Below are 12,799 nucleotides of genomic sequence, written 5' to 3' on the forward strand. Positions count from 1 at the left end.
ATTGATGGGTGCAGGAGTGGTTAAGCATCCGTCTCATTTTCCTGACAGCTCATCCCTTACAAAATACTTCCATTGCCCCCAGATTTGCAACCTTGGAGAACACACATTTGCCAAGGTACCTAGTAATCTGCCCTGATTGGGTGGGAAATGTTTGAGCTTTATGTTAACATTTCACCCCAAATGTAGAGGTTCACCACCTCCCACCTCCCAGCCCTCTTTTTAGCAGTTCCTCCCTGGCAAATATTATGTCATGTTTCAGGTGGTATTTGAAAAACATAACTAGAAGGCAAGCAGAGAAACTGCTGAAGCAAGAGGTGAGTGTATAAGTACTTCCTTTCTTCTTTCCTTCCTCTTTCACTGTGAGAGTTAAATTATAAAGTCAGCAGATAATATAAAAAATGCCCAAACGTATATCTGCCTATATACATAAAAATGTAAGGCAGTCATCATGCTGCAGTTCCCATGGGCATGCCAACTTCCAGTGCAACAACAGAATGTCTGGCTGGCAGGTGAGCAAACAATGTGGATGGCAGGCAGCCCAGGGGAGCTATTTTACTGAGTGAGGGAAGCACTTCAGAGAGTGACGTCCTTTTCTCCATTAAACACGGCTGTTGAGAGGTGTAACAGAGCAGGCAAGGCACTTCAGAGAGTGGTTTGGCAATCAGCTCTCTGCAGTGCCTCTGTTAAACAGTTCACCTGGGTTGCCTGCCATACTGGATACTTGTTGCTCACCTGCTTGCCATTCTGTTGTCATGCTGGCTGTAGACCAGATCCCATGCAAAGCATGAGGGGGGGGGGGGGGGGAAACGACAGCTACTAATACCCACTTCCTCCAAAAAAGTAAAAGAAGAAGAAAACCCCTGGGGGGAAAATTGTTACGCCTTTTATATCAATCAGTAATGGGACTAGGGGGGTGGACCTTTCCATTCTAATTTTCCATCAATGTTATCTTTCATGTGGGTATATGGAGGTGGGGGGTGGGGGGAAATGAGCAACAGGGACCTTTCCAAAATATGTGGTTCCACACTTAGGGGCTTTTGACCACACTTCAGTGTCTTTTTGCCAAAACATGTTAAGCCCTCACTTTTGTTTAGGTTAAAGGTAAAGGTGAGGGGACCCCTGACCATTAGGTGCAGTTGTGACCTTCTCTGGGGTTGCGGCGCTCATCTTGCTTTATTGGCCGAGGGAGGCGGCGTACAGCTTCTGGGTCATGTGGCCAGCATGACTAAGCCACTTCTGGCGAACCAGAGCAGCGCACGGAAACGCCGTTTACCTTCCCGCCAGAGCGGTACCTATTGATCTACTTGCACTTTGACGTGCTTTTGAACTGCTAGGTTGGCGGGAGCAGGGACCGAGCAATGGGAGCTCACCCCGTCGTGGGGATGCGAACCGCCGACCTTCTGATCAGCAAGTCCTAGGCTCTGTGGTTTAACCCACAGCACCACCTTGTTTCGGTTACATAGCTGCTTTTCTACCACCCTAATCAAAATGGCAAGGTGTCTGTGAGTCTTCATCAAAAGCAGCAAAAACTGTACACAAAAGTTTAAGCAGATTCTGCAGGAGAGACTGCTCTGCTGCCTTTATAAAACATACCCTAGCATATGGAAGTGATGCATATGTAGTTCTAGCAGGACTCAGATTAACGCCCTCTTCCATTACCTATGGCTTCAGTGATGGGGGAGGCACTTTACAGAGTATTTTGTCAAATTGCTATTGAAGTGTTTCTGCTGACACTCTTTTAAAAGGGGTTGGGGCAAGCTGTGGGGGGCAGGGATTTGCAAATGGGAATTTTGGCCAAGCTGTGAGGGGATAGATGAGGAGGTGGGAGAGTTGTAAAGGAAGGGCAAAGACTGAGGTTGCATTGGTAGGGTCAAAACACTAGATATCACTTCTTCAGGGTCAAGGACATGCAAGTCCCTGAACCTGCTGCAGTTCGCACTAGGCACATGGTGCTTCTTGCAGCTTACTTCAAAGATCGTTCCTCATTCCCCACCCCCCCACATGAAATGTTAATGATGTCACCTGCTTCCAAATTTCAGGGCAAAGATGGTGGCTTCATTGTCCGAGACTCCATCAGCAATACAGGAAAATATACAGTCTCTGTGTTTGGCAAGTCATCTGGGTAAGTGTGGCCTGCTTATGTGGGAACAAGATGACCACCCATTACACTAGTCCTCAGTAAAAACCTCAACAGTAGGACAGATATGAGGATGAGCCCCAGTTGGAGGATAGTATCTGCTGTAGCCTGCTCCTGCTGCAACCTGCTAGCTGCTTGCAGCCCTTCTCTTCCCTCTGCCTGGCCCCTGATACCCCCCTGTACCTTCACAACAATAGATGAAGAGGAGAGAGAGAGAGAGATAATGAATGGAAGATGGGTGAATGGGGTGTATGCTTATGTCTATGAGTACCTGCTGTGTAATTATGTGGGGGATGTGTGCATGAGGAAGATGGAATGGATGGATGGATGATGAAAGGGAGAAAAAGGGGTGTCCCTACGCACTTCAGGCTTTGACCCTGCCTAGCACTTCACTCCTGGGGGAATGTGCCCTTTGACTCAATGGATGCTGGTTCATTAGCACACTTGGGAATACTGCCCCATCCACCTCAGTCTCATATTTTGCAACTTTCCTTAGAAAATAGGGACATTCTGTTTGAGTTTGTACCTGACCTGCTCTCATCTGCCTACCTTATTACTTACAACCAGTCAAAGTGTGGCTTTGCTTGGCTCTGGCTCCACATGTAGCTGCCACTGCTTTGGCTTCAGAAAAGGCTGCTCAGCCCTGTGCTGCCTTGCTTATCCCTTCCATCCTTCTCATGTTATTGCTCTTAACTTGTTGTGCAGCAATGGTTGAAATCCATCAATGGCATTCCCTGGAATTATCGGTTTTCCTTTAGTCACACCTTAGGAGTCATGAACTCCAGAATTCATTATTAGCTTGCTGGTCACCGATCCACAATTGATTTCACAGGGACCCCCAGGGGATGATCCGCCATTACGTTGTGTGCTCCACACCCCAGAACCAGTATTTCCTGGCAGAGAAGCACCTCTTCAACACCATCCCAGAGCTGATCAACTACCACCAACATAATGCAGCAGGTGAGGAATGAAATGGCTGAGGCACAAAGATACTTGCCGACTTTTACGATGGAGATGGGAGTCGGGGAAGGGGAGGGATAAATGCCAACAGCTTGATAATGGCAAAGAAGGTCAACAACGTATTTTAATTTATTACCCGTCCTTTGCCCTAAGATCCCAGGGCAGGTCAAAACAATTTAAAATGCAGTTTAAAACTGTTTAAAAACGTATAATTAAAAAATGCAAACACAAAAAATAGTGTGGCTCTTGAAAATAAATGTTTACAAAGTATAAAGAGGTAGAAAGAGCTCCTACCCCTCAGAGGTTTCTCCCAACATTTGACTGAAATCTGCCCCACTGCAATTTGCACCTGTTGTGTCTTCTCCTGTCCTCTCAAGCAACAAGTTTCTTCCATCATCAGTTATTTGAAGACAGTTATCATGCTTCCCCTTCATCTTCTGTTCTCCAAATGAAACATGCCCAACTCTTTCAACCATTCCCCTTTGGGCTTGGTTTCCAGACATCGCCTCATCCAAGTCAATGACCTCTGGTTATACTCCATTCTGTCAATGCCTGCATACACACCATACATTTAAAGCACATGACTTCTCTCAAAGAATCCTGAGAACTGTAGTTTGTTAAGGGGACTAAGAAGTATGGCTGCATACAGACTATACCTTCAAAGCACATTCATAGGACATGCTTTCCCTCAGATACCTCTCGACAAGGTAGTTTACCCCTCACAGATATATAATTCCCAGCAACCTTTAGCAAATCACAGCGCCTAGAACTCTTTGGTGGGAGGGTTGTGCTTTAAAGGTAAAGTATGTGCATAACTTGTAGCAGCACAAGGAGTAAACTATAGTTCTCATGGTTCTTTGAGGGAAGCAATGTGTTTTAAATGTATGGGGGTGTGCACAGCCAGTGTGCTTAAAATGTGGTACCCAGATCTTGACACCGTATTCCTGATGTGGCCTGACCAGCAAAGGATAAAGGTAAAGGGACCCCTGACCATTAGGTCCAGTCGTGGCCGACTCTGGGGTTGCGGCACTTATCTCGCTTTATTAGCTGAGGGAGCTGGCGTACAGCTTCCGGGTCATGTGGCCAGCATGACTAAGCCACTTCTGGCGAACCAGAGCAGCGCATGGAAACGCCATTTACCTTCCCACCGGAGCGGTACCTATTTATCTACTTGCACTTTGATGTGCTTTCAAACTGCTAGGTTGGCAGGAGCTGGGACCGAGCACTGGGAGCTCACCCCGTTGCGGGGATTCGAACCGCCAACCTTCTGATTGGCAAGTCCTAGGCTCTGTGGTTTAACCCACAGCGCCACCCACGTCCCAAGCTATTACTTCTCATGTATTGCATACTATGCTTCTGTTTACACAGCCTAAGATTGCATTAGCATAACTTACACAAGCTGCACAATTTGGGCTTGTCATCTTGATGCCAAATTCAGATATCTTTAGCATAGAATATATACAGTTCTGTTTATAACATACATGGTAATACAATTTATATTGCTTTGCATCTATATTATTATGAATGCACTACTTCAAAATATTATTGTTTCGATGCACACTAGGGCTTATTTCCAGACTGAAGTACCCTGTGTCATCGCAACAGAGAACTGCTCCTTCCACGGCAGGACTTGGATATGGTAATATTTGAATGCTCTTCATCTGGGATTTATCTGTATGTTGCACCTTCACCTTTACTGTCTTTCTATTGCTCCCCTGCAGTGAAAGTGGGTTTGGGATAGGTGAACCAAACAGCTGTTCTTGCTGCTTTCCCCTCTGTATCAGCGGTGGGAAATGTGTTTCCCTCTGGATATTGTTTGGCTACATTTCCCAGCATCCCTGACCTTTAGCCATGCTTATTAGGACTGATGGGAGCTGGAGTCCATAAGTTGCCCAGCCCAGTTCTAAGAATCCTTCTTCCCACAATGATTCACACCTCACACTTGTTGATTCTAGGGGCATGGGAGATTGATCCAAAGGACCTAACATTCCTCAAGGAGCTGGGGACAGGGCAATTTGGGGTGGTGAAGCACGGGAAATGGAGAGGCCAGCATGATGTGGCAGTGAAGATGATCAAAGAAGGCTCCATGTCAGAGGATGCATTCATCGAAGAAGCCAAAGTCATGATGTGAGTAGCAAAGAACTTTGTATTTGTCTCTTTTTTCTAGGTAGATTCTTATTTCTTCTGGGATAGGGATGGGGTACATTGAGAACACTGGACTACGAGTCCCTGGGGTGGTGGAAGTTAGAGCCCAGTAACATCTGCAAGGCCACAGTTTCCCCATCCCTGCTTTAGCTGGTGATACCAAGAATTAAGGGCACCTCTATTTATTGAGCATGGGATGCGGGTGGCGCTGTGGATTAAACCACAGAGCCTAGGACTTGCCGATCAGAAGGTTGGCGGTTCAAATCCCCGCGACGGGGTGAGCTCCTGTCGCTCGGTCCCTGCTCCTGCCAACCTAGCAGTTCGAAAGCACGTCAAAGTGCAAGTAGATAGATAGGTACCGCTCCGGTGGGAAGGTAAACGGCGTTTCTGTGCGCTGCTCTGGTTCGCCAGAAGTGGCTTAGTCATGCTGGCCACATGACCTGGAAGCTGTAAGCCGGCTCCCTTGGCCAATAAAGCGAGATGAGCGCCGCAACCCCAGAGTCAGTCACAACTTATCCTAAGGGTCAGGGGTCCCTTTACCTTTACCTTTACCTTTATACTATTTATTGAGCAGTTTTTCTGGTTTGCTACCACAAAGATTGCATAGAGGTTTGGATATATATGGTAAATTGAGCATCAAGTCTGGTTTGTTTGTGGGGTAGTTATAAGTCAATAATCATTCATCCTGTGAATCATTCATTTCCCTGTGCAGTGGTTTTGCATCTTCCCTGTCCTTCCACACTTTTGAGTACATTTCACCATCACTTTCTTAAACTGCAAAATGTCTTTCTTTTAGTAAGGAGGATTTGTTGCTTCAGCATGAGAGAGGACTTTTATGCATTTTTAACTTTGCAAACTGAAACGTCCTTGTGCAGTATGTGCTTGAAGCCCTCCCACAGAATACTGACAGACTGAAGGTACCCTAAATCTGCTGCATGAAAAGCATGTGCTGAGAGACTGAAAGGGAACCAAAGGAGCATGTAGCCCACCCCCTCCTGTCAAATCTCCCATTTATTAGTTCCTCCACAGGCACAGCTATTACAGCCAGAGTCATCACCCCAAATGACTCAAATCAAAACACACAAAGATATCCAGTCTTTTTGAAAACCACAAAGATACATAACCTGGACTTCAGCTCCCATCAGCCCAAGCCAGCATGGCCAGTGGCCAAGGATAATGGGAAATGTAGTCTGCCAACATCTGGAGGGCAACAGGTTCCTCATTCTGGAAACAGCAGAACATGGTTGTTGTTGTTTTTAGCATTTACTTGTGCTCTTGTGGAGAATAATAATAATGGAAAATGGGAAGGTCCATAGCCCAGTGACAGAATATTTGCTTTAATGGCAGAATACCCCCATGGCAACTCCCAAGAAGAGCTATCAGAGACACCTGTCTCAAATTATCTAGAGCCACTGCCAGTCTTTGTAGAGAATTCTCAGGTATAAATGGGCAAATGATTATTTTTCCTCCCCTAGAGTACTGTGGAGAATCTCAAGAGGCAGCTCTGCATTCTGCCGCCAAGTTACTGGGAATCGCAAGTGGGAAGAGTGCTGTTGTACTCAAATCCTGCTTTTAGGGCTTCTCAGAGACATCCTGTTGGTCAGGATGCTAGACTAGATGAGCCTTTGGCCCAATCCAGCAAGCCTCTTCTTATGTTCTTGTGATGTTTTCTCACTCCAGGAACCTCTCACACGAGAAGCTAGTGCAGCTATTTGGAGTCTGCACAAAGGAGAGGCCAATACTGATCGTCACTGAGTACCTCTCCAAAGGTTGCCTCTTGACTTACCTGCGGGACACTCGGCGGTCCCTCCAGGGCACGGAGCTTCTAGAGATGTGCAAGGATGTCTGCGAGGCCATGGGGTATCTGGAATCCAAGCAGTTCCTGCACAGAGACCTGGTAGGTGATTGCTTTTCAACTGCTCCATATACCCCTGCCATCTGAAGTAAATTGGGGGGGGGGGGTGTCTAATAGGGAGAGGACCTTCTTGTTAGTAGCACCCTGGCTATGGAATAGCTTCCCCAGAGAAGAGCACCTGCTTGTTGCTTGAGCTCTTTTCCTCACATTTTGAACAGAATGTATTATTATTTTTAGAATAATCTGGCCTCTCGGTGCTGTGAACCAAGTCTTATTTTATCATCTCTGCTGCTGATTGGAAAAGTGGGAAACTTCACTCAGACCACTGGCCCATGCAGCTCTATGTTATCTACACTGATTGGCAGCAGCTCTCCAGTGTTTCAGGTGGGGGACACGCCCTGCCCTGCCTGGAGGTGCTGGGGACTGATCCTGAGACCTTCTGCATACAAAGCAGATGCTCTACCACTGAGCAATGGCCCTGGGTTTTGTGCTTTTTCTCTGCTAGAAAGGAGGTCTTCCTGCTGCGTTTTGTTTTCTTATTGCATTTGTAATAACTGTATTTTGTAAGTTACTGTTGTTGTGTTTTATTCCTGCTCTGGTAGCCACCCAGCTAAAGTATGTTGAGACCATATTCTCTTATATCTCTGCCACAGGCTGCTCGCAACTGTTTGATCAGTGAACAAGGTGTTGTCAAAGTCTCGGATTTTGGTCTCTCCAGGTCAGTTTGTGTGCATATGCGTGTGTAGGAAGCTGAGGTTGCTTAGCTTTTTCTCTGTTTAACTTTGTATATGCCTTTTTCCTTATTCCCTTTCTCATTATGACTGTCATTCTACTGTTCCTCCTCAGCCTCTTTGTTTGCATCCTTCACTGCAGCTACCATTTCAGACTACCTCTTTCTATTTTAGTTTGTTACCTGATTAAACAACTCTTAGTTGGTTATTATTATTTAAGACATAAAGTGCTTAACGTTTCCTAAGCATGGCACATAAGGTAAAGATAAACGGACCCCTGACCATTAGGTCCAGTCGTGACCGACTCTGGGGTTGCAGTGCTCATTTTATTGGCCGAGGGAGCTGGCATACAGCTTCCGGGTCATGTGGCCAGCATGACTAAGCCACTTCTGGTGAACCAGAGCAGCGCACGGAAACGCTGTTTACCTTCCCACCGGAGCAGTACCTATTTATCTACTTGCACTTTGACATGCTTTCGAACTGCTAGGTTGGCAGGAGCAGGGACCGAGCAACGGGAGCTCACCCCGTTGCGGGGATTCGAACTGCCAACCTTCTGATCGACAAGTCCTAGGCGCTGTGGTGCCACCCGCATCCCTAAGCATGGCACATACTGTACATTAAAATAGAAGACAGCCCTGCTCAGAGGCCCACAATCTGATAGACATGATACAAAGGAAAAATAAATGAGGAGGGAAGAGGAAAGCTAGCACTGGAGCTGCTGCTTCTTCTCTGGACAGTGGTGGGAGGGAGGGCAGGCTGGTCTCTCGCCAGCCATGATATTCTTACTGAGAAGCAGGCGGTGCTCACCTAGCTCATAAGAGCCTTAGTTGTTTGTTTAAGTGCACAAACTTGCAAATGATAAGATACAACAGTTTTAATGGTTTTGACAGAAAGCACAGATAATGTCTTTGCAAGGAAGCATTTGGCATGGTTTGCAGTGCAATCCCAAAACTCAGAAGCTGCATTTGAGTTTAGTAGAGCCTAGGCAAGTGTATAGCAGGGAAGAGCAATCCTTTTAAACCCAAAGGTCACATTTCCTACTGGCCAGCCTCCTTGGAGTCTCCTAGCCACAGAAGTCAGTTTCTTTTTTTCCAAAGTGGATGTGTTGTACCAGAGTGACAGAGCACTTCTGTTATGCAAACTTAAATTTCCTCTATGTGAGTGAATGTCTCCAACAACATACTGATAATCTGAAGGCAACCTTTTCTGCTTAAGAGAGTCTTGGGGGAAGGGACTTTAAAAGGATAGGATAATGATCGACTGATAGGAAGACATATAATTTCCATGCAAACAAATCAGGATGAATGCATGTTCTTGTATAACCTTCCTGCAAACAAGTAAGAATGGATGTGCATTGCTCAGTGAAGAGCAAACATTGTTTAATCTCCACAGAAGCTTTGTGCACACAAATTGGAATGAATGATCATCCTGAGGAGCTTTTAGGCTTTTAGGAAGCACAAGATCCTGTCAGGCAAACATATAAACTATCTGTCTACACAGGTACGTCTTGGATGATGACTACATTAGCTCCATGGGATCCAAATTTCCAGTCCGGTGGTCCCCTCCAGAGGTTCTTTTGTACAGCAAGTTCAGCAGCAAATCGGACATTTGGGCTTTTGGTGAGCTGAAATTGTGTGCCACTGATGTAGAATCTGGAATAGCCAGAGGATGAACTTTCTATGGCAGTAGATTTAAGGACAGGCAAATGAACAGAACCCTACCTGCAAAAGGGAAGGCATTAAGAACACTGTGCTGCTGATGTGATTTGCAAACCCCAGAATAGATGTGAGGGCTAGGCCTTTAAGAACTCACAGTAGATCCTAGGGATAGGGAACAATGTTCATAGGGCTTTGGGGTATATTTAATATACATACATTGCCATAGGTAAAGGGTAAAGGGACCCCTAACCATTAGGTCCAGTTGTGACCGACTCTGGGGTTGTGGCACTCATCTTGCTTTATTGGCCGAGGGAGCCGGCGTATAGCTTCCAGGCCATGTGGCCAGCATGACTAAGCCACTTCTGGCGAACCAGAGCAGTGCACAGAAACGCCGTTTACCTTTCCGCTAGAGTTGTACCTGTTTATCTACTTGCACTTTGACATGCTTTCGAACTGCTAGGTGGGCAGGAATACATTGCTATATCTGACTATAAATACAAAACAAGGAGACACTGGAGCTTAAACAGTAGAGACTTAAGAGATGCTAAAGGACTGTAATCAATGCTCCATTTTTTTCGGCATGGCCCATTAGGAGGCAACTTCCATGTAGAACACAGAGGTCGCCCCAAGATAAGGGGTTGAGCCAATGATTCCAAGTTCCATTATGGTGCTTTCCTGACTGACAGGTGTCCTGATGTGGGAGATTTACACCTTGGGGAAGATGCCCTACGAGAGGTTTAGCAACAGCGAGACCACTGAGCATGTGACCAAAGGGCTGCGTCTCTATCGCCCCCAGCTGGCCTCTGAGAGAGTCTATGCCATCATGTACAGCTGTTGGCACGAGGTAAGGCTTCCCATAAACTGCCCCGGTTGCTTGCTTATTTATTAGCAATACTTGCATGTCACCCAGTAATGAAGTTCTCTCTTTTTACCATAAATCAGGAACTGTAAATGGTAAAATGCAATAACTCCAGTTATCGCCAGACCCTGGGACCGCTGGAGGATTGGTGGCTCCTCTTGGCAATCCGTGTGGTGCGCGCTGGGTCACAAGTTGCTCCTCGTCCCCAGGATCTGGGCAACTGAGCCTCCTGCCTGGCTTGCCAAACTGTTATAAGAAAAACTGCTCCCTTTCCCTTATGAGGTATTCTGGAGCCCACATAGAGTCCTTAAGTGGGTTCCCTATTGGTAGGAGAAAATAACAGAGGCCAACCAGAGTATATTGAGAAGCAAAGCGGCTAGTAAACCTGATCTTTATTAAAGGAACTGTTGCAACAGGGTCCCCACTCACCACATGCAGGAGGGAGGAGAACCCTGAACAATGGTGCACAAGCCCAAGACCACCACCCCTAAAACATCATACAAAAATTTCAGAAGGAGGTGGTCTACAGCAGAAATCCTGTTTGCCAGGATACCTAATAATGGTCACTGATTGCATTACCTGGGCAGTCTGGCCTTTCTTTTGTGATGGTTAATACTTTAGTTCCTGAATCCAGGTCACAGGCTCACCCTATTCATACACAAAAGCGCCCTTAAGACAGGATTTGCAAGCAAAAAGACAATGGGAAGGCTTTCTCCCTTTGCCTCCCTTACTGCAGAGGAATATCTGAAGTCATTGGGAGAGTCAAAAAGGCTTCAGGATTGCTCTCCCGTACTATTTCAGACACATGGTTCATATATTTAGATATGTGTGCATTTATGAATATTTATTCTATATTAAAGTTCTTATAACACAGGGGTGGAGTTTTGTTGCTTGAGATAGAGCAGGATTCATTGTTTTTGCTGTTGTTAGATGAGCATCCTTATAAATTTTTGGTTTTATTGTATTTTTGTTCTATTTGTTTTTAGATAACTGACAAGCTTTTGGTATTTTATATGAATTGCTTGGATACATTTTTGTAGTAAGCAATGGATAAATGTAATAAATAGCAGTACATTAATGTCTATTAAGTAAACAACCTTATTGGTATAAGCTTTCCCCTCTTTTCTGTTCTTTTGCTCCAGAAAGCAGATGAGCGTCCCACATTCCAAGTCCTTCTGAACCTCATTTTGGATTTAGCAAATGAAGACCCCTGAACTGCCATCATCCAATCGCTCTTTTACTACTACTTATTTTTGTATGTTCGCTCCAGAATTTCTAGATGGACATGAATGGATGGATCTACATCATGACAAAAGTAACTGGATCTATCAGACAATACCAGATTCTTTTCGTCTGCCTCACGTGTAATAACTGGCTTGTATCTGAATTCACTGAAGTGCTAAAGAAGATCTAACTTATGACAGCAAGTGCTGGTTGGGTACTATTTTCCTCTTCAGCAGAGTAAATCCCTTTTAATGCAGTATCATGGCTCTCTACCTGTAACTTGAAATGGCATTATGGGATTCAAATAATTTTTCAAGGATGATGTCATTGTTTGGAAACTTGTTTTGCTATGTTGAAATAACAATTACAAAAAATAATATGAAAATGAAATATATAAAAGGGAAATGTACCCGATTGTTTATCATATTTCCTAGATACTTCTACCACCACATCTTGCTACCCTTTCCAGTCACCCAGTCCTCTGCCATGTGCTTTCAATGGCCCAAGATGCAAATTTATTTATTTAGGTTAACATTTTGTTTAAAAGGTTGAATTTACAGCTACACTCATGCACTCACACATTCTCCATCCCATAAATTAGATTTGGTATGCTGATAAATATTCCACCGTGGTCCTTCTGCTGCAAAAGGAAGGGGAAATTTCAACAAGGGGATGTGAATAAACTGAGGCTCCACTCCAGGATAATAAAGGAACTGGGTTTTTAGAAACAAAATAAAAAAATTCTTTGCAGTAGCACCTTAGAAACCAACTAAGTTTGTTATTGGTATGAGCTTTTGTGTGCATGCACATTTCTTCAGACACTTCAGTAGCTTAAAACATCAATGTAATGTAGCTCACTTCTCCCCGGAGCAGAGATGAGGTTGAGAGCGAGAGGCTTACATCTCCCACATTGCAGAATGCCAGGTGTGTGTTGAGGGTCAGAGCCAGAATTAATGGGGGCCCTGAGGACCGTTATCTCTGCATTGCAGTGCAGTGAAGTGGGGGCAGAGGGTGTTTTGTGACATCTCTGCTGCAAACAGCTGCAGACAAGACATCTTGGGTTATGAATTCACTCCATCCGCAGAGATCTCCAATAATGCTCTTTAGGACATAAATAAAAAAATTAAAAAATTGTCCAGTAGCACCTTAGAGATCAACAAAGTTTGTTCTGGGTATAAGCTTTCGTGTGCATGCACACTTCATCCTGCACACGAAAGCTTACACCCAGAA

The 12,799-nt window shown here is 45.2% G+C and overlaps 1 protein-coding gene across 2 annotated transcripts in view; it reads left to right on the plus strand.

Moving 5' to 3' along the window:
* Positions 1-11,988, plus strand: part of BTK (Bruton tyrosine kinase) — a 36,019-nt gene extending 24,031 nt beyond the window's left edge. For both annotated transcript variants that reach the window (XM_079962419.1, XM_079962420.1), the window contains 10 exons: positions 260-314; positions 2,040-2,122; positions 2,970-3,097; positions 4,662-4,736; positions 5,053-5,224; positions 6,923-7,139; positions 7,751-7,815; positions 9,329-9,447; positions 10,173-10,330; positions 11,488-11,988. In XM_079962419.1, the coding sequence (XP_079818545.1) occupies positions 260-314; positions 2,040-2,122; positions 2,970-3,097; positions 4,662-4,736; positions 5,053-5,224; positions 6,923-7,139; positions 7,751-7,815; positions 9,329-9,447; positions 10,173-10,330; positions 11,488-11,559 (1,144 nt within the window). In that variant the 3' untranslated portion in view covers positions 11,560-11,988. The remainder of the gene's footprint in view (positions 1-259; positions 315-2,039; positions 2,123-2,969; positions 3,098-4,661; positions 4,737-5,052; positions 5,225-6,922; positions 7,140-7,750; positions 7,816-9,328; positions 9,448-10,172; positions 10,331-11,487) is intronic.
* The last annotated feature ends 811 nt before the right edge of the window (positions 11,989-12,799 follow it).

This window comes from Podarcis cretensis (assembly GCF_951804945.1).
Source record: "Podarcis cretensis genome assembly, chromosome: Z".
NCBI lineage: Eukaryota > Metazoa > Chordata > Lepidosauria > Squamata > Lacertidae > Podarcis > Podarcis cretensis.